This window comes from Trichosurus vulpecula, chromosome 4 (assembly GCF_011100635.1).
Source record: "Trichosurus vulpecula isolate mTriVul1 chromosome 4, mTriVul1.pri, whole genome shotgun sequence".
NCBI lineage: Eukaryota > Metazoa > Chordata > Mammalia > Diprotodontia > Phalangeridae > Trichosurus > Trichosurus vulpecula.
The window spans coordinates 281,372,000-281,398,103 of NC_050576.1; the positions used below are offsets into that span (position 1 = coordinate 281,372,000).

Below are 26,104 nucleotides of genomic sequence, written 5' to 3' on the forward strand. Positions count from 1 at the left end.
TCAGAGGCAGAGGCTGAGTTCTTTGCGCACGCGACAGCGGTGACACTGCACCACACAGCACCAGTGGAAGCGGCAGAAACAGTTCTCTTCAAGCTGCACGCTCTCTTGACGGTGTCCCCGGCCGCAGCACAGCAGGTCGCAGCCGCTCAGGTCCAGGGCGCTGCTGTTGCAGGCGCGGCCCCGCGTGCCCGGGGAGCCCGTCCGCCTGTTGGCCGAGCAGAAGTCGGGCGAGTCGGCGGCGTAGAGCAGGTCGGCGCGGTCGGGGGGCTTGAGGGTGTGACCAGCCGGCAGCAAGGCTTTGCCGTCGTTGGTCCCCATGACTCTGGAGGCGCCGTGGAAGCGCTCCAACAGCCGGGCTCCCACCTCCCGGAACGGGGGCAGCTTCTGCCAGCAGGTACGCAGGGCACAGGAGCCGGAGAGGCCGTGGCACTTACATTCCGTGCGCGTGTGACTCCGCACCGCCTGAGGATGGAGGAGTGGCACAGCCGAGGGGCACATGGGGAAATGGGGCAGGGGAGAGACAGAGTGGGGACATGGGCCCAGGGGGACACGGGCCCAAGGTCAGGACACGAGGGAGGCAAGAAAGCCCAAAGGGAGAATGCCGGGGGGGGGGGGGCGAGACAGTCAGTGGGACATGGGAGATGAGAGGAAGAGGAGAGAGAGGCATGGAAGTAGGTGAAATGCGAGGGAAGAGAAAAGGGACAGTAAAGGGGCACATGGGGAATAAGGCAGGGAAGAAAGAGTATAGATTTGTGGCAGACAGCCAGAGAAAGCCACGGGAAGCAGGGCAATATGAAGAAGGAGAGCAGCCAAGGGTGATGAAGGGAGATAACCACAGGGATATCGAAGACGAGAGAGAAGCAGGGAGAAACATCCAGGAGACACAGACGATGGGTAGTCAGTTACGGAAGACGTTGGGGGATGGGAAAAGGGAAAGAGGAAAAAAAAGGAGAAGAAACAGCAAAGGGCACGTACAGGAAGAGGAAGAGACATCAAGGTGGGGGAGGGATGAAATAAAAAGAAGGTTGGGGACACGATGAGGACGATGGAGTGAAAATCAGTGAAGAGAAAGATGAAAAACACACAGAGATGGATTTTGACACAAAGAAGTAAGGACAGGGAGGTCATGTGGAAAAGGGAGAAGTAAGATGGGAAAACATGAAGGGAGGGGAGACAGAAGAAAAAAAGGTAGGAAAATAGGAAGGAAAAAAAGAGAGTTTAAGAAGAGAGGATTAGAAAAAAATGACAATGGAGAATAAAGAGAGTAGAGGAAAGATGAGAGTAAAAATAGGATGAAGGAGGAGACATGGAAGGAAAGGAGAAGAGAGGGGTGGGTAGATAAAGACAAACAAGAAAGAGGAAGGAACAGAAAAGAGGCATGAACCAAAGATGAAAAGAGACAGGAATGCCGTGTTGGGGAGGTGTGGGGGCCATAGGAGTTGGGATAAAGCGGAAACAACAAGAGGAGGATGAGATTGTATCTAAGAGATGCTAGAGTTGGGAGTGGAAGGGGAGGTGATAAGATGTCAGTCACCCCCATCCCCTCCTGCCTTTTTTACTCTTTCATTCCAGCCCCTCATGTCCCCAGGCAGGGACTGATCATATACTCAGAGCTGGAGCAAGGCTGGCTGGGCGGCTCACCCCTCCAAACAAATATGTGGGCCTGTCCCAACACCACTTCCCCTCCATCCCCTGCACAGGACCACAAGAGGCCCAGCTGACACAAATGGGAATGTAAAACGAGTGTGTAGGGGAAAGTTCCAGGGCATCCTGGAGGTATAGAGTTGGGGTGGGTCCTACAGCTGAGATAGGAACCCAAGAGTTCTGACTTCCAGTCCTCCTGAGGTGGGAGTTTCTATCCAAGGCTTAAAGGTTGTGAGTTTGACTAGGGGTGATAAGTGATGGGAGACTGGGGGGAGGTGGGAGAAGGGCAACCACATGAAGTGAGACTGTGGATTAGCTAAGGTCAGATGATCCCAGAGAAATTGTAGCAGACAAATCCTGGCGCCTGGTACTCCTGTTTTCCTATCTACTTTATCTTCCTTCTACCCACCCTAAGTTCCTCAGAAAGCAATAATATTTCATCACTCTGATTGAATGATAGATAGTCCCTTGGTGTTCCTCTTATGGGAGATGAGGAACAGAACAAATGTCAGGGAGAAGAGAAAGAAACTAGGGAGGACAAGGTGGGTTTGCCTTGTGAAGAGGTCAGTATAATGTTAGAGTGGAGGGCCAGGTCTAGGGATGAATGTAGGGGAAGCTGGTTAAGTGTAGTTAACATTGGCTGGATTAGACAATACAACCAGAAAGGACCTTTGAGGTCAAATAGCCCAGATACTTCATTCTACAGATGACAGAGTAGTTTCACAGAGTTTAGGTGACTTGCCTAAGGTCTCATGAGTAATGAGTAGTTGATTCAATATTTAAAGCTGTGCTTTCTGACTCCAAATTGGGTGTTGCTTTTACTATAGCTGGCATCCTGATTTTCCTCAAGATTCAGCTCAAAGCCCATCTTTTGCGGGAGGCTTTTCCCAGTCCCTCCAGCCTCAATTCTGTAGGGATCTTGTAAATAGCCAGTAATTTACATGTTATCTCCCCCATTAGAATTCAAGCTCTTTGAAAACAGGGACCATCCCAGGTTTGGGAAGCAGGGTTTTTGAAGAGTTTTGCCTTTCTTGGTATCTCCAATGTCTAGACCAGGGTCTGGTACCATAGTAGGTGCTTAATTAAATGTTTATCAACTGATGGACTAGTTAACTGCCTCTGTCAAGGTAGGCTTAGCTTGACTGAGATTAAACTCATTGCTCAACTTCATAGCCCTTCCTTGCTCCCCAACTGGCTCAACCCAGCCCCGAGGTCCTACCCATTATCCCTCATCCTTCCCTTATCCTCCCAGGTCCCACCCCTAATCCACAGGCCCCTTTTTTAGCCCAGTCCTTTCATCCTTTCCACACTCAGCCTAACTTCTTCCCACAGCCTGCCCCAGTCCCCACCCCTTGTTTCCAGACATTCCGAAACCCCCTCCCTCTCCCCCTCCCCTTGCCCTATCCCAATCCCTCCAGGGAGCCTCACCAGCCTTCCAGCCTCATTGTTGTGTAGCTGCACCAATGCCCGGATATCACCTCGGCCCCGCTTGTGCCGGGCATCCATGAAGAGCCGAGACTTCTCATCCCCAAAGTCCACGTCGTCCCCACAGCCCCCCCACTCCCAGGCTGCATTGCCATCCAAGGAACTCCCAGGGCCCGGAGGCCCTGGAGTCCCAGAGAGGTTGGGGAGCCCAGGGGGCCGGGGTGGGGCTCGTCCACGGGGGGCTTGGCAGCCACACTGCAGCAGCTCTCCCATAGAGCAGGCCTGGGTCACTGCATGGCTGGCCCCAGCTGCTGTGATGGCAAAGACGAAGGCTGTCTCCCGGATATCTGAGGGAACAGCCAAGGAGGGGTGACAGTAGCGAAGGGTAATTAGGAAGACAATACTCTAGGGGCTGGAGTTAGGGCACCAGGGTAGGATGGAAGAGGAGTTAAGTAGTCTGGGCCCACTATGTCAGGAGACTGAAGGCCACTATAATTGGACTGGGAGATGAGGTTCAAGTCAGGCCCTTTTCTTTCCTCACAGGTTTTAAACCCTCCAATTTTGTCAGTCTTAGCCCCTAGGGAGAAAGAGCTCCCTCCCCTTCCCCTTCTTCTTTTCCCCACCCACTCCCCAGGCCCGGGACTCCCACTGACCCTGCTGCAGGATTCGCCCAAAGGCCTTGCTGTGGCTGGAACAGTTCCAGCGTCGGAATCGGAACTGGAACTGGCACTCCCTTACACCTAGCCGGGCACCCCGTGCCAGCTCCGCCACCAGCTCAGGCTCAGCCTGACACAGTTCTGCTTGCCGTCCTGCTAGCCGCCGAGCCTTCCGGCAGATGCTGGTGGGGTCCATGACCAGGGGGCTCCCCACAGCCCTGGACAGGGCAGAGAAACAGCTGGGTTGGGAAGGTGCAAGGACGATCCTTGTACCCTGCCTCTTAAGGCCCACACTTCTCATAGACAGAAGAGGGCCTTGGAGATCATTTACTCCAACCCCACACTTGACAGGAAACTCAGAGAAATAAGATGATTTGTTCAAGATGGAAGTGAAAACAGAAGAAGTAGGAATCAAAATCAGGACCTTTGATTCCAGTGGCAGTGTCCTATAGCATTCACTCTCTCTGTCTCTATCTTTCTCTGTCTCTGTCTCTCTATCTGTCTCTGTCTCTCTGTCTGTCTCTGTATTTCTCTGTCTCTGTCTCTCTGTCTCTGTCTTTCTGTCTCTGTTGCTCTATCTCTGTCTTTCTCTCTTTGTCTCTCTATGTCTCTTTCTCTCTTTGTCTCTCTATGTCTATGTCTTTCTTTGTCTTTGTCTCTCTGTCTTTGTTTCTGTCTCTATTTCTCTCTCTCTCTCTGTCACTGTATGTCTCTGTCTCTCTGTGTCTGTCTGTCTCTCTCTCTCTCTCTCTCTCTCTCTCTCTCTCTCTCTCTCTCTCTCTCTCTCTCTCTCTCTCTCTCAGAGCTAACTTAGACAACTGAGACCTGAAAGGTGTAATATAATGGCTGGCATTCTTCAAGTGCCAACACTGGCCAAAGGTTCTGCCTATCTTCCCCAGGTTGCTGAGAAGAGGCCAAAAACAAAGAGGTTAATTAGTGGGTAACCCTGGGGGAAGGACTGGGGGAAGGGAGGGGGTGACATACATTTTCACACTTGGATTTTCTCCACATCTGTAACATATTACATTATATCCAATTATATTTACTGCCTATATTGTTATTCAATACGTGCATTGGATTTAATGACAAGAGACTTGTGTTTAATGCCCAACTCTGCCCCTTATTAGCTAGTCTCTTCACTTCTCTGGGGCTCTTCTGGAAAATAGCTATGACTCATGGCACACCACAGTCACAAGAGAATCAAAAGCGATAGAATAACCAACCCAGAGGGCAAAAGATGCACGATAGCCATAAGTAGAACTGGGTGCTGTCCTCTCTAAATTCTCAGTGACTTCATCAGTTCCCATGAATTCAGCTGTTCTCTCTGCGCATGACTCTCGATGCTACATAGCCATGATCTCTCTCCTAAGCTGCAATTCATCACCTCCAATTGTCTGTTTGATTTCTCAAACTCAGCGTGTCCAAAAGAGAACTCAGTACTTTTCTCCTAAGCTCATTTCTCCTCCTAACTTCCCTATTCCATGTCAAGGGCACCACCATTCTTCATATCACCCCCAATTTACTGCCTTCAAGTCATTCTGTACTGACTCTCCCTAACCCCCTAGTCAGAGCCTTATCACTTGTCACCGAGACTATTTGGTTACCTCTCACCTAGACTCTGGTCTCTGGCCATCCACTTTCTCCCCACTCCAATCTGTCCTTCACTCAGCTGAAAAGTAATACTACTAAAAATCACAGATCTGACTGCCACCTCTCCCTTCAAGAAATGTCCATGATTCCCTGTTCCCTCTAAGTTAAAAAACAAATTCCCCTGTTTGGTATTTAAGACTTTTAAAGATTTTCATAATCCAGCTTCCTCTTATCTCTCTAGACTCATTATATGCTCTCTTTCAGCCAAACTGGCACATTTACTGTTCCCCAGACATGACCCATCTCTGTATCTTTCTCAAATTGCCCCCCACACCTGTAATGTTCACTCCTTCCACATTTCAACCCCTTGGGACTCCTCGATCCTTTCTAGTTTCAGCTCAAAGCCACCCCTTTCAAGAAAGAGACTTTTCCCAAGGCAACTAGATGACACAGTGGACAGAGCACTGGGCTTGGTGTCAAGAAAATCCAAGTTCAAACTAAGCCTCAGAAACGTACTCACTGTATGACCCTGGGTAAGTCATTTAGCCTCTGTGCCTCAGCTTCTTAAACTATAAAATGGGGATCATAATTGTGCCTATGGTCCAGGGATGTAGTAAGCATCAAATGATGTATTTGTAAAGCATTTAGCGTAGTGCCTGACATATAATAGGTACCTGAATGCTTGCTTCCTTCCTGACTCCCAGAATAATTAGTGCCCTCCAACTCGCTATGCCTTTATTTTGAATATATGCTGTATTTATTAGTAGAATGTAAGCTTCTTATGGACAGGTGCTATCTCACTTTTGTATTGAATTCCCAGCACCCAGCACAGTGCCTGGCATATATAGTAGGCATTTAAATGATTATTAATTGACTGAACATGCAGCCTACTACCAGCAGGTAATGATGACTTGCACGTGAAAAGTGCTGTGAAAGACATGGTGGAAACATCAGGACTGGAAAAGGAGGTGAGTCATGTTGTGAGAATGAAGACTTGCAGATGTCATTTCCCAGTGCTCCGTCAGTATCTTGAAGATACAAAAAGATCTGCCCTCACCCATATAGCACATTGAATGGATCCTCTATGGAGTATTTATTCATGGAAAGTTATGGAAGAGGATAGCACAGAATGGGAGAGCACTGAGGATTATTGATTCACATCATAACTACAATCTCCCTAGCATTTGGAGGTTCACAAAGCACTTCTTTCACGATTCTGTGAGATGTGGATGTGGATGAGGAAATGGTAGGTCCAGCTTTCAAACCCAAGTCTGCTGACTCCATTGCCACTATGTGTATGTGCGTATATGTGTATGTGTGTATATGTGTATGTGCACACACATGTATTCATATGTGTGTATGTATGTATATATTTGTATATACGTGTATGTGGGAGAAGGACCCAACACTTTGGAGTCAAGGGATCTTGACTTGAACCCTGACTCTGCTACCAGCTTGTGGACTCAGACTAAAATTTTGACAAACAATCCCTGCCCTTAAGGAGATTATTTTCTGTTGGGTATTATCACATATAAACAAATCTAAATTAATTTGAGGAAGAAGAGACCAGTGATGAGTCAGAGGATGATTGGCAGGGGAAATGGCATTGGAGCTGGAGCCTTGAAAGCTATGGATTCTAAAAGCAGAATGTAAGCTCCTTGGGGGCAGGAACTCTCCGTTTTCAGTTGTAGTCCCAACACATAGCAGAATGCCTCATACATTGTAGGTACTTGAATACATATTAGGTACTAATAAATGCTCTTTGATTGATCCAATAGGGAAGGAAGGGGGAATGGAATAGGCATTTACATAGTGCCTACTATGTGCCAAGTGTTATGCTAAGCACTTTTACAAACATTATCTCATTTGATCTTCTCAACCACCTTGCAAAAAGGGTGTCATTATTATCCCCATTTTACAGTTGAGGGTATTAAGGCAAACAGAGGTTAAGTGACTTGCCCAGGATCACAGAGCTAGTAAGTGAGGCCAGATTTGAATTCAAATCTTCCGGACTCCAGGGCCAGCGTGCTATCCGCTGTACCACCTAGCTGCCTCTAAATAGGCAAGAGCATTCCAGGTGAGGGGACAGTCTTTGCAATAGCAGATGGGATGCTGAATTGGGAACTCTACAGAAAGTAAACTGGTTTGCTGAAGAGAAGTAGAGTGAAATGTCTGGGAAAGTAGACCAGAGCCAGGATGGAAAAGGTTTTAAATATTACATTGAGGAGTTTGTATTTGATCCTAAAGGAGACCACAGAAGATTTGGTAAAGCCAGGAGAATGATGTGGTCAGAGCTGTGCTTTAGGATTTGGCAGCTCTGTGGAAGAGGAGAAAAGTCAGAGAAGGGTAGAGGCCAGAAATAAGGGAGACCAATTTCAGGAGACCATTGTCATGGTTTGTGTAAGAAATGATGGGGGCCTGGACTGAGATGGTGGCCATGAGGATGGAGAGAAAGGAACCCATGGAAAAGAACTGACAAGACATGGCAACTGATTGGATGAGGGAGAAAGAAGACTCAGTGATGATCCCAAGGTTTCAAACCTGGGTAACAGAAAAAAGGTCAAGCCCTCAATAGAAATATAGAAGTTTAGAAGTGATCCATGATTGAAGGGGAAGATAATGATGTTAAAGGTGAGATCCCAATAGAATATCTCCCACCGATAGAAATGTTCAGCAGGCAGTTGATGATTCAGGACTGAGTTAGGAGAATGCATACGGCTGGAAATACAGATTTGGGAGTCTTCTGCATAGAAATAACTGAAACCGTGGGAGCTGATGAAATCAGCATAGGAGAGGGTATAGAGAGAGGAGGATCCAGGAAAAAGCCATGGTCACCTCCAGTCATCTGATGAACATCTGGTCACTGGACCCAGATGGCTCTGGAGGAGAAAGTGAGGCTGGTAACCTTACACAAAGTCAACTACAAGTCACGTCATCATTTCTCAGATGCCACGGTCCTCTTCAAAAATGAAGGACAAACACAACAACAATGGGTAACATCAACAGTTTTTGTTGTTGTTCAGTCATTTCAGTCTCGGCAGACTTCACCACTCCATTTGGGGTTTTCCTGGAAGAGATACTAGTGTGGTTTGCCATTTCCTTCTTCAGTGCATTTTACAGATGAGAGAACTGAGGCAAACAGAGTGAAGTGACTTGCCCAGGGTCACACAAATAGTAGTGTCTGAGGTCATATGTGAACTCAGGAAAATGAGTCTAGTTAACTTCAGTTGATCCACTGCACCACCTAGCTGCCAACATCTACAATTAGGGGATCAGAAATGGGTAATTACTTGGCAAAGAAGAATGAGGACCAGTCAGGTAGGAAGACAAGGAGAAAACAGGGTCAGGGAAGTCAGGGAAAGAGTATGTAGAATAAAAGAGTGGCTACAGAGAGGTCAGGAAGGATCAGGACTGGAAAGAAAAGGTCATCAGGGAAATGAATTGAGATCACTGATAACTGTGAACAGTGCAATTTCAGTGGAATGGTAGGTTCAGAAGCCAGACTGCAAGGCATTGAAGAAAGGAGTGGAAGGTAAATGGAGGCATAGAGAGCTCACTGGAGGAATTTGGCTGTGAAAGAGAGGAGATAGATGATAGTTTGAAAGGACAGCTGGAGTTAAGGAAAGGTTTTTCAAGAATGGTAGAAATTTGGGAATGTGTATAGGCAACTGGGAAGGAGCCAGTAGATAAGAAGTGATTGAAGATGGGTAGATTTGAGAAGAGGAAGTGAATTACAGAAAGAGCCAAGAGGGGATCCGGTACAAGTAAACTGGCTGGCCCCTGGCAGGGGGTGGGGGAGGGAAGAGCAACCTCTTCATCAAAGACTGGAGCAAAAGAAAGAGAACAGGAGAGCAAAGGTTGCAAATAAGAATGCCGCAGGAAGATCTGGGGCACAATAAAGCTTCACTACAGAGCATGGATACTAAGAAGAGGAGGGGGTCCTGGACTTATTTATAGCAATAGAGCATAATGGAGCCCCCAAGGTCAACATCCTTTTATAAGCATTTCCTGTGGGTCCAGGTGCCCAGGTCTGGCCTGCACATCTAATGAGGTAAGCAGACAGGGATCAGTAGAGGAGAGGGATTGTACCTTCCCTATATCTCTGTAACTATTCCCCTTGGGCTCCTCTTCTCCAGACCAACTCATCCCTCTTCCCAACCACTCCCCACCAACTTAGATGTGAAGTCAGACCTGGGCGTCTGGACCAACAGGAGATGCTCATAAATGGATGGGGACCTCAGGGCTCCACTATGGTATACTGCAATGTGTAAGGTGAAACAAGCGCCCTCACCATCTTGGGCCTCAGTTTCCTCAATTCTAAAATAAAGATTAGATCCAATGGCCTCTGAAATCCCTTCCAGTTCTATGATCCTTTGATTTCACTTACAAACAGCACCCTAACCTTTTAGCTATCAACTTGTTGGGCACCATCCTCATTCCTTTCCCCAGTACCCCAATTACTAGTGCTTCTCCCCACTCCAGTGCTTGTAGGGCACCTTGTTCTCTCCACTTTCTAATTTATATCATACTTCTCAGTGTACACATTGACTCCACCTCCACTCTGCTCCATGTATGTTTGTTGGATTGAAGAAAGTAGGAAAATCTCTCTCATGTTGATTCTATGAATTAGACCACATTGAGTCACCAATTTCCTTATTTTAAAATGTAAATGGCAGGATGGGTACATCTATCCCTCATTCACATCCTAATGTGAATTACTTTAATCAAATAATCAGATACCACTACCCGTTCCTGACTAGTGGCTGAAAATAGCTGTACAGGGAGAATGGGAGATTTGACAGAAAAAGGGGGAAAAACTGGGAGCTAAGAGGTGATTTGGAAGCTTAACATGGTAATCATAATAATCACCAGGTTCACAAGGGTTCGTAAATACATGCATATAGTATACATACATACATATATACATACACACATACATTTCTACATACATTTATATTATATATATACATATATATATACATATATATATATATATCTTTGCAATTAACAGAACACTTTCCACACAACAACCCTGGGAGGTAAATGTAGCATATATTATTATTCCCATTTCGGGGATGAGAAAGCTTGAGGATTAACAGATTTAAAATTAGGCCTATCTGGCTGTTGTAGTGGGGATTGGGGCTAAGGGGCCTTCATAAGCTTAGAGAGGGCACAGAAAGTAGGTGGGAAGGTGCCAAACAAATTTTCATTACTTAGCGATTGTCTGCAGCAACGGCCACCAAACATAAGAGCTCTGGATTTCACCACTGAAAACAGAGAGGGGGAATTAGTGTTTGTTGTAGTAAGGAACACAGGGCTTTTTCACACTGAGATGCTGTAAGAAGTGGACACAGGAAGCTTCAGTCCTCAAATCTCCTCTCCAGACTAACTCATGCCTCTCCCGTTGGCCCATTTATACCCCTAACCAAACATCTGTCAGCAGAAAGGAAACCCCTACATTGCCTGGCCTAGGTGTGTGGCCCATGATGCCTAACAGCATGGGGACAGACAGGGTGATTTTTGGAGGGCCCAGGCAGACCTCAAATGCCCCATGGCTCTGAGAAATGGGACTAAGAATGGGGTCAGCTCCTGATCTCTAGAAAAACCTTATGGGTTTTAGCCCTAACCTTAGAAAGCAGTGAATATAGTGATAATTAATAAGCAAATTCATAAATAAAATCAGGCCTGGAAAGCCTGCCTGTAGAGCCTACTGACTACACTCTCAAGGGTCAGGGGAGTAGACTATGGAAATGGGAGAGCTAAGTATGGAGAGGATGCGCACTTCAATCTGGTCCCTGCTGACATTCTCTATTCCCTGACACCCTGGTCTCTTTCCTCTAATTTTTCCCCATCCTCATTTGGGCATAAAAATCATAGAAGATGGTCTCTCAGATCTTCTGTCTATGCCTGAAATAGTCCATCCATGCGTGTCTGGATCCGGATGGCCATGCCTCTCCTCACCTCCTCCATCCACCACCACTAACACTCTCTTTTCTCCAGTTCCTCATCACTCCTCTGCTCACCACAAACTCCCTATTATCCCAAGGTTAAATGGTCTTATCTTTCCAAGGTCACACTGCCCTAACTCTCCCCTCCTTCCTTCTCCTCCCTTCCCCATGCTAGAATCAGGAGATGGGAGGTAGGAAGGAGGAGGGAGTTATCTGTGGCTATGTCAGCTCTCTGAGGGCTATGGGCAGAGGAGGGTGAATGGGGAGACTGCCCTGACAGGGGAAGGAAGAGGCCATGCTCAGTCTTGGTCCTGCCCCTCAGTCCTGGCTGGCTGGCTGACTGCCTGGGAACATGGATTGTTTACCAGCTGTGGAGCCCTGGGGGTGGTGTTGGGGGTGGGGGGGGGGAGGAATGGAGAGCCAACTCATAGGGAGTGCTGCCCTAGGGGAGGGGGACAGTGTTCAATCTCTCCAGGACCCCAAGATAGCCAGGATTCCTGTCTTCCTGGCCTTACTCTCCTCTCCCATTCTATAGTCACAGGAGAAGAGAAAAACTTTGTAAGAGATTAGACAGAGTCTTTTATAACAGAAAGTGAACCTGCCTAGGAATCCAGAGACCCAGGGTCTGGTCCTGCTCCTACCACAAATTAGCTGAATGGCCTTGGACAGGTCACTTAACCCCTCTGAACCTTAGGAGCCGTGTCTGTGACAAAAAGAGAGCTGAGTTAGTTAATCTCTATGGCTTCCCTTTAGCCACAAGATTCTGTTCTATTCTAAGAAGGAATAACATCCTTTTTGTCTTCCCTGCCTCCACCCCCTCCTCAACCTTCCGCCTCCTCCATGCCCTTCTGCATCTTCCATGAGTGATGAATGTGTTGTGCTCTCTGGTCCCACAGATACTGGGCTGACAAGGCAGAGGATCTAAAGCTGGAGAGGAGCTCAAAGGCCATCATTTCACAGATGAGGAAACTGAGGTCCAGTAGGCTAAGTGACTTGTGACCATCTCAGAGGAGATACTGACTCAGTATCACTTTGGGGGAGGTGAGGGTTCTGGGCAAGGTCCAATGAGTCCAAATTAACCAAATAACTTGGACCTAGAAGAAATTAGGTAAAGCCTAAAAGAAACAAAAGATAGTCAAGACAGGATTAGAATGAATGTGGCCGCTTGGATCCATATCCCCTGGTATGGTCCTGCCCTTTTCCTCTTATCTTAGCCAGAAGATGCTGAAAATCGATGGCCTTTCTCTTCTCCCTGGGATATTAGCCAGTGTGAATTCCCAGAAGGAGCAAGGAAGTTATATATACGGGGTATAGTGAAAAGATCATTGGACTGAGAATCTGGAGACCTTGCTCCACTCAAATCCCAACTCTGACTCCTATTAAACTTTGTGACCTTGGGAAAGTGACCTGCCTCTTCCCTCAGCTGTAAAATCAGGTTAATAATATGTACACCACCTGTATTACAAGGTAGTTGTGAAGAAAGTATTTTATAAACAGAAATAAGCTATCATCTGTCACTGAATCTGTCTTTATAATACCTAAACAAAAAAACTTAAAAAATTTTCTGAGACAATGAGAGGTTTTATGATTTGCTCAGGATCACATAATCAGTACATTTCAAAGGCAGGACATGAACCTATGTCTTCTTGACCCTAAGGCCAGTTCTCTGGTCACAATATCATCATATTCTCTGTGTGTCTTTTTCTCTGTCTCTCTCTGTCTCTCTGCCTGTCTGTCTGTCTCTCTCTCTCTCTCTCTCTCTCTCTCTCTCTCTCTCTCTGTGTCTCTCTCTTTCCCCTCTCTCTTTCTCCTCTCTCTCTCTCTCTCTCTCTCTCTCTCTCTCTCTCTCTCTCTCTCTCTCTCTCTCTCTCTCTCTCTCTCCTCTCTCTTTCTCTGTCTCCCTCTCTCTCCTCTTCCTCCTCTCTTCCTCTCTCTTTACCCCCCACTCTCTTTCCTCTCACTCACCTCTCTCCCCCCCACTCTCATATATATGAAGTATATATTATATACATGAAATTATGTATACATTTATATACAGGTATTTACATTGGTAAATATGCATGAAACATACATACATATATATACACACACACACATATGAAAAGACCTCCATGTCTTCCCGTTGCTTATAAGAAACAGTCCCAACTCCTTAGCCTTAATGTTCAAGGCCCTTCACAGGTTCACCAATTTTACTTGCCTTTATGAATTATTAAACTCAGAGTCATAGAACATTCTTAAAAGTGAAAAAGCAGCCCTAGAGCCCCCTTCCAGCTATGATATTCTGTGACTCGATTTGCCTAAGGTCACACAAGTAGTAGATAGTTGAGCTGGGCTATGAATCCAGATATTCTAATGAAAGAGTGCAGTACAGTGGAAAGATGCTGGATTGGGTATCAGAATATCTGGATTCATAGTCCGACCAGCTATTTACTAGCTGTGTGACCTTAGGCAAATCAAACATCTCTGGGACTTAGTTCCTTATCTCTAAAATGAGGGGCTTGGATTAGACAGCCTCAAGGGGGCCTTCCAGCTCTAAATATACATCATCTAGTCACAGAATATCCCTGCTGGAAGGGGTCTCCAAGGCTGTTGACACCAACCTCCTCTTGAACAACAGTACTATGGTCTCCTGAGACAGGGAGTCATTTGTGATAGGTGTGAGTTAGGGGTATTAAAAGTAAAGAAATACTAAGCTTGACTGTCTTAAATCATTAGTAGGAAGTAGCTGTATGAAGACATTATAAAAGTCTAAGAGATAGTTTAAGAGATTATGCCATCCCCTGATACTCCTTAATGAGAATCACTATATTAGAGTAGCTGGGAAGCCAGGAGTCGTTTCAGTCATGTCTAACTCTTCATGGCCCCATTTGGGGTTTTCTTGGCAAAGATACTGGAGTGGTTTGCCATTTCCTTCTCCAGCTCATTGTACAGATGAGGAAACTGAGGCAAAGAGGGGTAAGTGACTTACCCAGACTCATGAATCTACTAAGTGTCTGAGGCTGGATTTGAACTCAGGAAGATGAGTCTTTCTCACTCTAACTCTCTCCATTTCTCCACCTATCTGATTGCTGCTGGAGGCAAAAGACCTGGGCAAAAAATCCTGCCTCAGACACCAGCTGTGTGAACACCACCTCAGGACCCTTGGTTCTAAAACGAGAATCATAATACTTGGAGTACCCACCTCCTCCAAGGATTGTTGTAAGGAGAGTGCTGTAGAAAGGTAAGTGATTATTAACACAAACCTTCCCCTCCAGCTACATCTGTCTGTTCATTATCTCCATGATACAACTTGTGCTTTCCTGACTCAGAACCTGAACCTCTGCTCTCCCTCCCACCACCAGCCCCCATCCTCATCCTCCTACCCAGCATCTAGGTGGCATAGTGGATGGAGCACTGGGCCTCCAGTTAGAAGGACTTGATTTCAAATCTAGCCTCAGATCCTCACCCAAAGTGTGACCCTGCCAATTAACTTCTGTCTGCCTCAGTTTCCACAACTGTAAAATGGGGATGATAATGACAATAGCTACCTCCCAAGGTTGTTGTGAGGATCTAATATTCACAAAGCAATTAGCACAATGCCTGGCATACAGTGGGTGCTTAATAAATTCTTTCTCCCTCCCTCTCTCCTTTCCTTCCTCCCTCCCTCCCTTTCTTCCCTCCTTCTTCTGTTTTTCTCTCTTCTTCCTTCCTTCCTTCCTCCCTCTCTTCCTTCTTTCCTTCTTCCCTCTCTTCCTTCTCCAGAGCTTTCTACCTATCCAAATTCTACCCATCCTTCAAGACCTAGCTTAGACCACACCTCTCTAAGAAATCTTCCCTGGAGAAGAGTATAAACTGATGGCATCAGAAGAAACAAAAGAGCCAATATACACAAAACCTAGTCAATGGAGATGAAAAGATCAATAAAAAAGGAGCCTCAAAAAAGGCAAGGATGGCCCTAAAAAACAAACAATGAAGCATCTCCTTCCTCAGAGCAGGAAGGTGGGAGAATGCTATAGGCACCCCTAGATGTTATGGCATCTTATTTTCTTTACTATGAGAGAGGGTTCAATCTGGAGGAGGAGGAGGTTTCCTCCAAGAAATGACTGTCATGTAAAGTCAAGAAGCATCAATAAAACATTTTTTTTAATCTGCCCTGACTACACTAGCCCTGAGTCTTGACTACTCCAGACACCTCACCTTCCTCCCTCCTCCCAGGAGTTATTTTCTATTTCCATGACTTGCCATTAACATGTGTCCAACAAAATGTGGGATTTGAGGTGTTGGTTTTTCATGTATCAAAGTCTTATCTCCTGAAATAGACCATGAGATCCTTAAAGGCAGCAGAAAGTTCAATGTGAAATCACTGGGGTCCTGAGTTCAAATCTCAGTTTTTCCATTTACTACCTTACTTAGGCAAAACACCTCCAGAATTCCATTTCCTCATCTATAAAAGAAAGGGATTGGATTAGATAACCTCTGAGGTCCCTTCCAGCTCCAGAAGCATGATTTAGTGACCTGTGATTACACACACACACACACACACACATATGCTGGAGCGCTCACACACACACACACACCCCTAGCAGAGTACCCTACACATAGTAGGCTGTTTAATGATACTTGTTGTTGAGGACTATAATATACAAATGAATACTTAAAGCATTAAAGCTAGACTCCCTTCTTGCCTCCTACTCAGATTTTTTCATCTCTCTTCTCCCACTTATCCTATCCAACTAAGTATTCCCTGCACCCACCTCTGCAAGGGAGGGAACTCATCAGGTGGGATAAGGGCAGCAGTAAGTTGGAGTCAAGGCTTAAAAGGCTTAAAACGGCCCATTGTTAAATTTTTGGTATGAACATTTACACCTCAGAAATTGGCAAATGATATAAATCCAAACTTGATCTACTATTTTGAAAACTGTCTAGAATTAGGAAAGTGGTTGAGAAAATATTAATAACGTAGGTTGAAAGTAAAAGTGGGTTTTTTGGAGAGCCAGTTGTTAAACATTTACCAGCACACCACTAGATGGGAAGTCCTCCATAGATTCTCAAAATAATGTAATGTTGAAGCCAAAAGAGATCATGGAGAATCAGAGAATTACATATTTTCAGAGTGGGTCAGGACCTCAGCATTCACTCAATCCAAACCAACACACCTCAGCAACAGTCTCCCCTGCCCCAATCCCAGTATATTCCCCAAGCAAACTATAAAACCCTTAAAGGCAGCATAGGAGAATAGGAAGACAGCAGGACTTTGAGTCACTGGGGTCCTGAGTTCAAATCCAGCTTTTGCTCCACAGGAGCCAGCCCGTTCTTGAGGCAGCTCATTCCACTTATGGGAAGTTCTCATTGTGAGGAAGTTTTTCTTTACTCCATCGTCAATTTGCTTCCATGCAAATTGCACTCAATGCTCCTAGCCAATCTCTAGCCAAGCAATGTAAGTCTAATAACCCATCTTCCATATGACAGTGCTTCCTCTTTCAAGCACCTACTGTGTGCATCCTCATCTTCCGTCCCCCAATCTGAAAATACCATATTCCTGAGTCCCAATCTCAGAGTCCTTTCTTCATAATCCTGGCTGCCCTCCTCCAGACCCTCTGGTGGTTTTAACACTGACACATGGTCCTGAACTGAACATCACCCTCCAGGTATGGTTTCACCAGGGCCAAGGGCAGAGGGCTATTTGGGACATCCCCTCCAGCCAGCCCCTTTGTGTTATAGAAGAGTAAACTGAATCCTATTGAAACGAAGTAACTTGTTCAAGGTTATACCATCCCAACAATGTAACAGCTCGAACTTGAACCCAGGACTTCTGATTCCCAAGTCCTGATTTCTTTCTCCTTTCTATTTACAAGTCAGAAGCAGCTGTTGGCTCAATGGACTGAGCCTGGAGTTAGAAAGACCTGAGTTCAAATTTGGCCTCAGACACTTCCTATCTGTGTGAACCTAAGTCACTTAACTCCTCTCTTTCTCTATTGTAAAGTGGGGATGATAATAGCACCTAACTCAAAGGGTTTTTTTGGGGTTTTTTTTTGGTGAGGATCAAATGAGATATTTGTTCAAAAAAAAAAAAAGCACTTAGCACAGTGCTTGACACATAGTAGGCTTATTCCTTGCCCTTCCAAAACAGAAGGGTGAAGATTAGGTGACAGACACTTAGCCTCTTCTGACTCAGTTTAACCAAAATCCCTTTCCGTTTCTGAGCTTCAGTTTACTCAGCTATAAAATGAGAGGGTTGGACTAGACAATCTCTAAATCTATCATCTTCTCAGGAACTCAGCTGCCCACCTCCTCCCCTTCCCCCCCATCTCCTCCCAGGGTCCCCTCCCTGGCTCCCACCACCTTGGAGCCAGCAGAGGGAGCCCTGAGCCCTGGGGCTGTGGGTGGGGGCTGGGTGTGGGTGGGAGAGGTGGGGGGCGGAGAAGGGGCAGAAAAATGTTGCCTGACTGCTGTGGCAGCAGCAAGAGCAGCAGCAGCGGCAGTCGAAGGCTGGGCCCGGGCCTGTGCCCACCCGCCCATCCTGTCCTGCTCAGTAACTCAGTAATTACTGCTCCCTAGTGCCCCCCTCCCCCACGCCCCTCAACCCTCCCCCCCCCCCACTCCCACCTCAACCACCACATTAAAGCTAGGAATGCCCCGTACTCCATTAACCCCTGCCTCTCCACCTGCTTGGCAATAGCTTCTACCTCCCCTCATCCTCTCTCAAACCCAACCCATTGTCCCATGATGCCTCTAGCTCATTCCCACTTTTCCCCTGGCCTTGTTACTCTTCTTCTATACTTCCCTTCTCTCTTCGTCCCCTTCTAGTCCATCTTCCAAGTGACTTGAGCATCTCGTCCTAAGAGACTTCATCCCACACAAGAGAACTGCCTGTGGACTTAGCTGACTTCAAGTGTGGGAGATCAGTCAACTCCCAGCTCCAGGATTATGAGTCGCCTGGGTCCTAAGAGATCATCTGTCAGGGGTACTTAATCCAAGTCCACAACAGACTCAAGGGGGCTTTTGATTGATTTTAGGATGTCTGTGAACTTGGATAGGAAATAAAAAATATACCTCTTTATCTTCATTAACTTCAAACTAAGATTTAATATTTCATTCAGTTACAATTGTAAGCAACACACATTCTGAGGAAGGGTCCCCATGTTTTGCCAGACTGCCAAAGGGGTCCATGACACAAAGAAAGGGTTAAGACCCCCCTGCTCTAGACCAGCCCTCTCATCTCCCAAGTGAAGGAGCTGACAGTGTCATAGTCTTGTCCCTGAGGCAGGAGGGAAAGGAAGACGTCTAAAGAAATCAGAACAGGTTAGACTTCATGTACTTGGGGACTAAATAAAGTTCCTCAGGAGCCCTGGTAAGTGGTGCTAAGAAGGTGCTCTCTCCCCAGGATAAGCCCTGAATCCCAAGCCCCTTCTGAGCCCTAACATCACTTCTTCTTTCTCTGGAGAAGAGTGCCCAGCCCTTAACAAGTTAAACAGAAGGGAGAGGCTCCTGTGCATCTAGGGCCCTAAAAAAAGCCCATGACAGAAGAACAAGTGAGAAAGAGCAGGAATAGAAGAGGTCATCTCTCCCTTCCTCTCTTTCACCTTTCCCCCTCTCTCATCTCTCCCCTCCTCTCTCCATCTCTGTCTCTGTCTCTCTCTCTGCCTCTCTCTCTGTCTGTCTCTCTTTCTCTGTCTCTCTGTCTGTCTGTCTGTCTCTGTGTGTGTGTCTCTCTCTCTGTATCTGTCTCTCTGTCTCTCCCTCCCTCTCTCCCTCCCCCCCTTCCCCTCTCCCCTTTTTCTCTCCCCCCCTCCTCTCTCTGTCTCTCTCTCTCTCTCTCTCTCTCTCTCTCTGTCTCTCTCTCTCTGTCTCTCTCTCTGTCTCTCTCTCTGTCTCTCTGTCTCTCTCTCTGTCTCTCTCTCTCTCTCTCTGTCTCTCTCTCTCTCTCTCTCTCTCTCTCCCTCCCTCCCTCCTTCCATCCCTCCTTCTTCTTATCCATGTAATACTTGGTTGGGGTGGGAAGTTTACTGCCAAGGGCCCCTCCCAGCCCCAACACCCCTCTTTTGCCATGCAAGGCCTCCATCCAGCCTGGCCATGTCCCCTGAGTGCCCCCTCCGACCCAGCCGAAGTTTTCAGTTAATATTCATACTCTGGAATCCCCCTGACTGGGCCCTGATGTTTCCTGTCACCCCAGGGCCTTCTCCTGATCTACCCCTCCTTCCCCCCACAGCCACCTCCACAGCTTCTTTGGATAAGGGTTGGGGGAGCATGAGAGGGGGCCCAGTCCATTCCCTCTAGCAATGTCACAGTGCCAGGACTCTAGTGGGCATAGGGCGAGCTCTGGCCAGGCTCTGGATGCCCCCTCCCGACCCTGCCCTTTCCTGCTCACAGCCCCATTGTCTCCCTCCTTGAGAAGCTGCCAAGGCAATGCAGGGAGGAGGGGAAGGATGGCCACCTCCCCCACCACCCCCACTATCACCACCCAGGCTGGGTGGGGCTAACACCAGTGCTACCCATGCCGTGCCAGGGGCCCCAAGCTAAGACAGGATATGAAAAGGATGGCCAGGCCTGGTCAAGCCCGGGAAAAGCTAAGGGCATGGCAAAAGGAGGGGGAGGAGAGAACAAGGATGCCTGGGTTCTATCTATGCTTCCCTGGAAGGCCAGAGATGAGATCTGTCCTCATCTGTATTTCTGGTTCAGATTTTTTTCTTCCAAGAGAATTGGGGAGGAAGAGGGTGGGGGAAGGGAACTAGGGCTGCTGCTGTGTTTTTTCTAGGGGCATAGGGAGAGGGCTAGTTCATATCAGAGAAACAGGAAGGAAACAAAGAGGAAGGAAGGAAAGAAATCAGGAAGGAAGGGGGGAAAAACAAGTTTGGTCATTCTGTGGGATAAGTTGTTTTCTTTTTCCACTGGAAGGTAATGATGAAGTTCATCATTCATGCTCGAGGAAACAGCATGAGCAGTCAAACTGAGACCTTAGAAAGCATTTAGCAAAAATGGCAGAGCAAAAGACTTTGGAGGATGTGATCAGACTTTGAGGCACCTGGTTCTTTAGGATGGCTCTCTCAGCAGGGAAGGAAAGGTGTCTGTCTGGGCTGGACAAAATGACCCCTAGATGGCCTGGCCTGCCTCCCAGAATTTGTGATTCTCGGATTCACAGAGATATAGTCACAGAGGAGAAAGGCAGACAGTCCTTAAGGCTGAGTCATGCAACTGGGGGAGCTGGGTGGGAAAGAAGGTGGTTGGAGGTCGGGGCTGAGAATCTGCCCTGAGGCTCCCACGTGGGGCCGTCCATGGGGGCCAGAGCCCCAGAGCTGACCCTAGAGCCAAACCTGTTTTCGTAGACTACTTCTTTCCACCAAACCCCAGACAGGTAAATCTCTGGTCAAGAAGTCCATCTCATTCTAGACTTTTAGGGGAACTTTCACTTTCTTTCTCCTCGGCTTCTTGTTCCAGAACTCTGCAGCCAGAACTCAAAAGAAACCAGGAAGCAGGCAACCACTCTAGGTCAGGGGACTCCTGCTAAATCAAACTGATAAATGCCTTGCTGAAGGGAAGGAACAGAGAACGGAGAGATGCATTCTGCTTGTATGCAGAGAGGCGCCTCTGTGTCATCATCCTGGGGCCCCCAGGGGGTCACATCAAGTATAATTTGGAACATCAAGTGCCACCGAGACCATCGCTCAGCCTAGGAATGATCTTGGAGGGAAAGGGTGCAGGATACTGAAGTGTGACAGTTAAGAGAGAGGCAGGGAGGCCTGGTTCTCACCAAAGGAATGAAAAGACAGATAAACAAAGAGAGGGAGAGGGAGCGACAAACAGACAGACAGAGACAGAGACAGAAGGAGACAGATCGAGATAGAGAGAAAGACAGACAGACAGATCACAGAGAGCAGGGGAGAGAGAACAGAGATATAGGAAGGGGGGAGGGGAGAGAGAGAACACAGAGCCAGAGAGGAGACAGGATCAGAGAGAGAGGAAAGAGAGGGAAAGGGATGGAGGGAGGAATAAAGAAGAGGAGACAAAGAGAGAGACAGAGGGATCATGGGGGGGGAAGAGAACAGAGAGATAGGAAGGGAGAAGGAGGAGAGAGAGAACACAGAGCCAGAGAGAGAGGATGGGAGAGAGAGGAAAGAGAGGGAGGGGGAGGGAGGGAGGAAGAAAGAGAGAAGAGAGAGAGAGAAAGAGAGAGAGAGAGAGCCAGCTGCTATACAGGGGGGGGGGGGGGCAACGAGGGTGGGGAGGCAATTTCTCTCCGATCTCTCTTTTCCTGAGGAGTATCTGAGTTCCCTAGCCCAGTCCCCTTATCACCACTGCCCCTCTGTCCTCACCATTCTCTCCCTGCAGCTGCAGCTGTGAAGGTTTCTCTGTTCTCCCCACACCTGCCTCCTTGTCCTACCTCATCCCACCCTCCCCCACATCCCTTTCTCCCAGTCATCTTCCACTCCCCCACTCCTCCAGCTTTCCAGGCATTCAGGGATAAGGCTACCTAGACTCAGCTCTGCTTCCCTAAGCAGGAGACCACAGGAGACCCTCTGCCCTCCAGATGACCACATTTCCTCCCTTCCACAGACCTACTTCCCACTTCAGTGTCCTTTCCACTAAATGAAGAACCATACCCTCTAAAGAGGTGGAGGAAGAGGTCCCTTTGCAAGATTTTTCTTAGGGGCCTGGATTTTAAATTTCTATCAGCATGCCCTGCCTAGCCTTTGGGAATCCTGAGCAGGTCAGTTGGGGGAAACTGAGGCACAGTCCATGACTGAGCTAGGAATAAAGACACAAAGCACTGTCCAGGAAGCTTAGTGCAGCGAAAAGAGCCAAAAGGCCAGAAAACCTAAGTTCAGGCCCCCATTCTGACACAATCAGCTGTGACCCTGATCAAGTAACTTTGCTTGGGTTTCCTCATTTGCAAAATACAAGTAATAATAAAGAAATGGATTTGTGGCCCTTAAAGAACTCTACAGATATGAATTATGTTTCTTCTTCTCTACTCTGGGCCTTGGAGTCATTCTTCATTTACCCCCAGGTTCCATCCAAGGGGGCACTCTGTGGTGTCATACAGGCCTGCAGCTCTCACTTTAGGCATTGACGCCTCCTCTCCCAAAGGAAGCCCTTTTCTCCACCACAAACCATCAAGGTGGTGGGTGGGAGGGTTCAAGAGAACCACATTCCAACCAATGACCCAATGGTCTGCACACAAATGAGAGTTCCTAGTGCATGGACTGGGTGATCGTGTCCCTTTGAAGACGCCCTTCCCACAGTTCCCTGAGCCACCCACAGGTTCTTCTCTTTCCACCAAAGAAGAAAAAAAACCTCTTGAAAATGTTAGAGATGTCCTTGTCATAACTCCTACCTGATCCAGGACCCCTAATCCCCCAGCCTTCTCCACAGGGTGAGACAACTAACTCCAAGCTCTGGAGATAAAAGCTTCCCTCTGATTGAGCTATTCCAAGAATCAGCCCACAATAAGATAGGGAATACAACCTAGACCTGGACTTACTCTTAGAATGTCAAAGCTGACAAAGAACATAGACTGTGAAGACCTGGAAGAAGCGCTTAAACCACAAAACAGAGAATGTCAGAACACAGAACACAGAATGTTGGAGCTATGTGGAACATAGAACATGGAATACTTTTGCTGGAAGGGACCCTAGAGATTATCTATCCAATCCATTTATTACCCAGTCTAACCTCATTAGCCTTCCTGAATCCCAGAAAGTCTGGAATTGATCATTTGGCACAATGCTCCCTGGTCTGGGGATGACCCTGGCCCCTTAACTTTGCCTCTTGACCTCAAACTAGAAGTGGTAAGAGGCTATAAGCTGAAGAAAGATACCCAGGAGAAGTCCAGGATCATAGAAGTTAAAACTAGGATAGACCTTAGATTATCTAGTAACCAAACTCTTCCTCATTTTAAATATAAGGTCAGAGAGGCTAAAGTTGGCCCAAGGTCACATAGGTAAGTATCAAAGTCAGGATTTTAATTTACGACTAAAGTCAGGATTTTAATTTTCTGATTCTAAATCTTCTGCCCTTTGCTCTAGGCCATGGTCTAAAATCTTTTCCTGTCTGGTTTGTCTTCTTTGGGCTAGCTGGGAAGCAGAGCCAGGAGAAACTCTTGGTCATAGCCAATATGTATGTATTTTTATATGTAGTCTTTTTGCTTGGATTTGTATTTAGCATTTTTTTTTTGCTTCAAAATTTATTACCAAATATTGGTCGTAGGATTACAGATAAAGAACCAAAAAGGACATTAGAACTCATCTATTCCAACCTCATTTTGCTGATGAGGCCCAGAGAGGTTGAGCAACTTGATCAAGGTCATACAAGGAGTAACCATCACAAGCAGTACCCAGGCCCCCAGGGCTTTTTTTTTTCTTTTTCCTTTCTTTTTTCAACCAGACCTGTTATTTCATTATGTAAGATGTTCCTAGTGAGGAACTCCTTTTATTGATGCAGATCAGCATCTGTTCTTAGAGAGTTGTTTAAGAGAACTAAGGTTAAGTCACTTGCCTAAGGTCACACAGTCAGTATGTATCCAAGGTAGAACTTGAATTTGGGTCTTCCTAATCCGAAGGCATATCCACCCTTTTGGTGAAATTTCCATTGTACCATGCTGTCTTCCCAGTTCTCTTTTTCTGCTTTATCCTTCCCTGGTTTAGGGATTAGAATCATTTTTGTCTCATAAAAGGAATTTAATAGTTTTTCTTAATTATTGGGAATAATGTATATAACATGGTGATTAATTATTCTTCAAACATTTGATAGTATTTAACTGTCAATCCATCTGGACCAGGGTTCCCGCCTCCCCTTATCAATACCTGTATGACTTATTCAAGTTCACATTTTGGGATTTTTTTTAAATATTAGAAATCAGTAAGAACACTGAATTTTGAGTCTGGAGACTTTGGGTTCAAGTCTTACCTTTGTCATATATGTCTGATTGTGAAATAATCATTAAACCTTTTTGGGCACCAGTCCGGCAATCTCTAAAATGAGAGGTTTGGACTAGATGGCCTATAAGATCTCTTGAAGCTCCAAATTTTTTATCCTGTGTTCCTTTTGCCACTTCCCCCCCACCAGTGTGCAGTCTTTTATAGTCTAAGGGAAGCATTTGAAATAATAAAAATTCCATTCTTTCCCCTTCCAGAGTGGAACATCAAAGACACTACATTAGACGGCTCTTCCATTTGATCTCAAATGTGGTCCTTGGTTTTAAACCTCTCTACACACTTAACAGGTATATAGTTATCTCTGTTTATGTCTCATCTCCCTAACTTGACTCCAAAAGGTCAGTTTTACATAAGCTTTGCATGGCCCTCAACACCTAGCATAGTGCTCTGCACACTTAATAATAGTAATAAATGTTTGTTGAATGAATGGATGAGTGAATCTTGCTTGCTACCTCCTAGGCTTTCTTTCATGACCACCCCTTCTCCCTCCTTTTCCAAGCTCCTCCCCTTCACCTCTTTCCAGAAAGGTGCTCCTCCCCCAGCCCTCTCCTGGCCTCTTTAGCTCTATCGGTCCTGAAACCATTCCACCAGCACCTTATCCTTTTTCTCTGATGACTTCCTCACATATCATTTATTGAGCCCCAACTGTGCTGGAGATGTGGACTGTGTTGGAGGGAGGAGGATAAGAAGGTAGTAATGTGAGGGGGGGGGCAGGGAAAGAAGGGGAATAGAAATATGAAAGAATTGAAACCTGGTCTCTGCCCTGGAGGAACTTTCAATTTAGTAGAGCATATAAAACATACATGAAGCAACATGACAGCTACCTAGCAGCTTATTCACAATTGCTGTAGAATGTGCCTACGGTTCTAATCGTTCCCATCTCTCTTTCCCCCTCGTTCCTCTCCACTGCCGCTTCCTCCTCCCTCGGCAGCAGTTCATCCAGAGCCTGGGTGACTGAGGCTCTAGCCTCTAGGCACTAGAAAGCTAGGGAGATGAGAAAGGATTCGGCAACGGACTGGGCAAGGGAGTAGGGGTTCCAAACCTCCTTCTCCCCCAACCGTATATGATTTCCCCCCTCCCCTATCCCTCTCCTCCAGTGATCCCCCCACTCCCTATCCTTCTCCCCCAGAGTTCCCCAAGCCCAGCCTCTCCCTCCAGTCCCTCTCTGTGTATCTAGCCTGGCTTGCCAATCCCCTTGCCTCGGACCCTTGCGCTCCACCGAACCCACGGAGGAGCTTAAGAGCTCCAGCTCTATCCCTCTCCGCACTCACCACCAGAGCCCGCCCACGTCGGCGGGACAGAGCAAAAGCAGAACAAGTCCCAGGCGAGTCGGAGCTGGCGGTAGCATCTCGACGGCTGGGGTCTGGTTTTTGGGGAGGGGCGGGAGAGATAGAAGCCGGAGGGAGTGCTGGTGAAGCTGGGGCGAGGGGATCCCGAGCTTTCAGGGGGAGCACTGGTGCAGCCTGGCGGCAGCGGCTACAACTCCCAGCCCCATCCCTGCAGAGAAGGGAGAGGCAGAGGCGGAGGGACGGGGCGAGCCAGAGCTTCTGCCTTCTCCAGAACTCCGGAGACGAAATCAGAGCCGGGGGCGGGGGTGGGAGGAGAGGGGGGCCGGGGCGGGGGCGGGAGAGAGGGGCAGGGGAAGAGTGGGGGGGTGGCAGTTGCGACAGCACGGCGGCGGAGATCTCCAGAGCCTTGCGCCCCGGGGCTTCGGGTGGAGAGGGGCGGGGAGCCGGGGTCTTTGGGCGGAGCCGGGGTGAATTCCCGGTCCAGTGGGGCAGGTCTCTCCTCCGCCACCCCAAGGGCTGGCTATATCCTGGGTCCGCGAGCTGCCCTGTCTGCCCCCAGCTCAGAGCTTGGGAGAAAACTGTGTGGGAAGGGGGGCGGGGAAGAGCTAAGAAGGGGAGGGAAGGGGAGAGGAGAGGTGGGG

General features: G+C 47.4%; 1 protein-coding gene across 1 annotated transcript; it reads right to left on the reverse strand.

Moving 5' to 3' along the window:
- WNT6 (Wnt family member 6) lies at positions 1-25,522 on the reverse strand. Its single transcript, XM_036753382.1, has 4 exons — positions 25,446-25,522; positions 3,723-3,943; positions 3,073-3,416; positions 1-462 (listed from the first exon to the last, which is right to left on the reverse strand). Exons 1-4 carry the CDS (start codon positions 25,520-25,522, stop codon positions 1-3), a joined length of 1,104 nt encoding a protein of 367 aa, XP_036609277.1.
- Between the last annotated feature and the right edge of the window lie 582 nt (positions 25,523-26,104).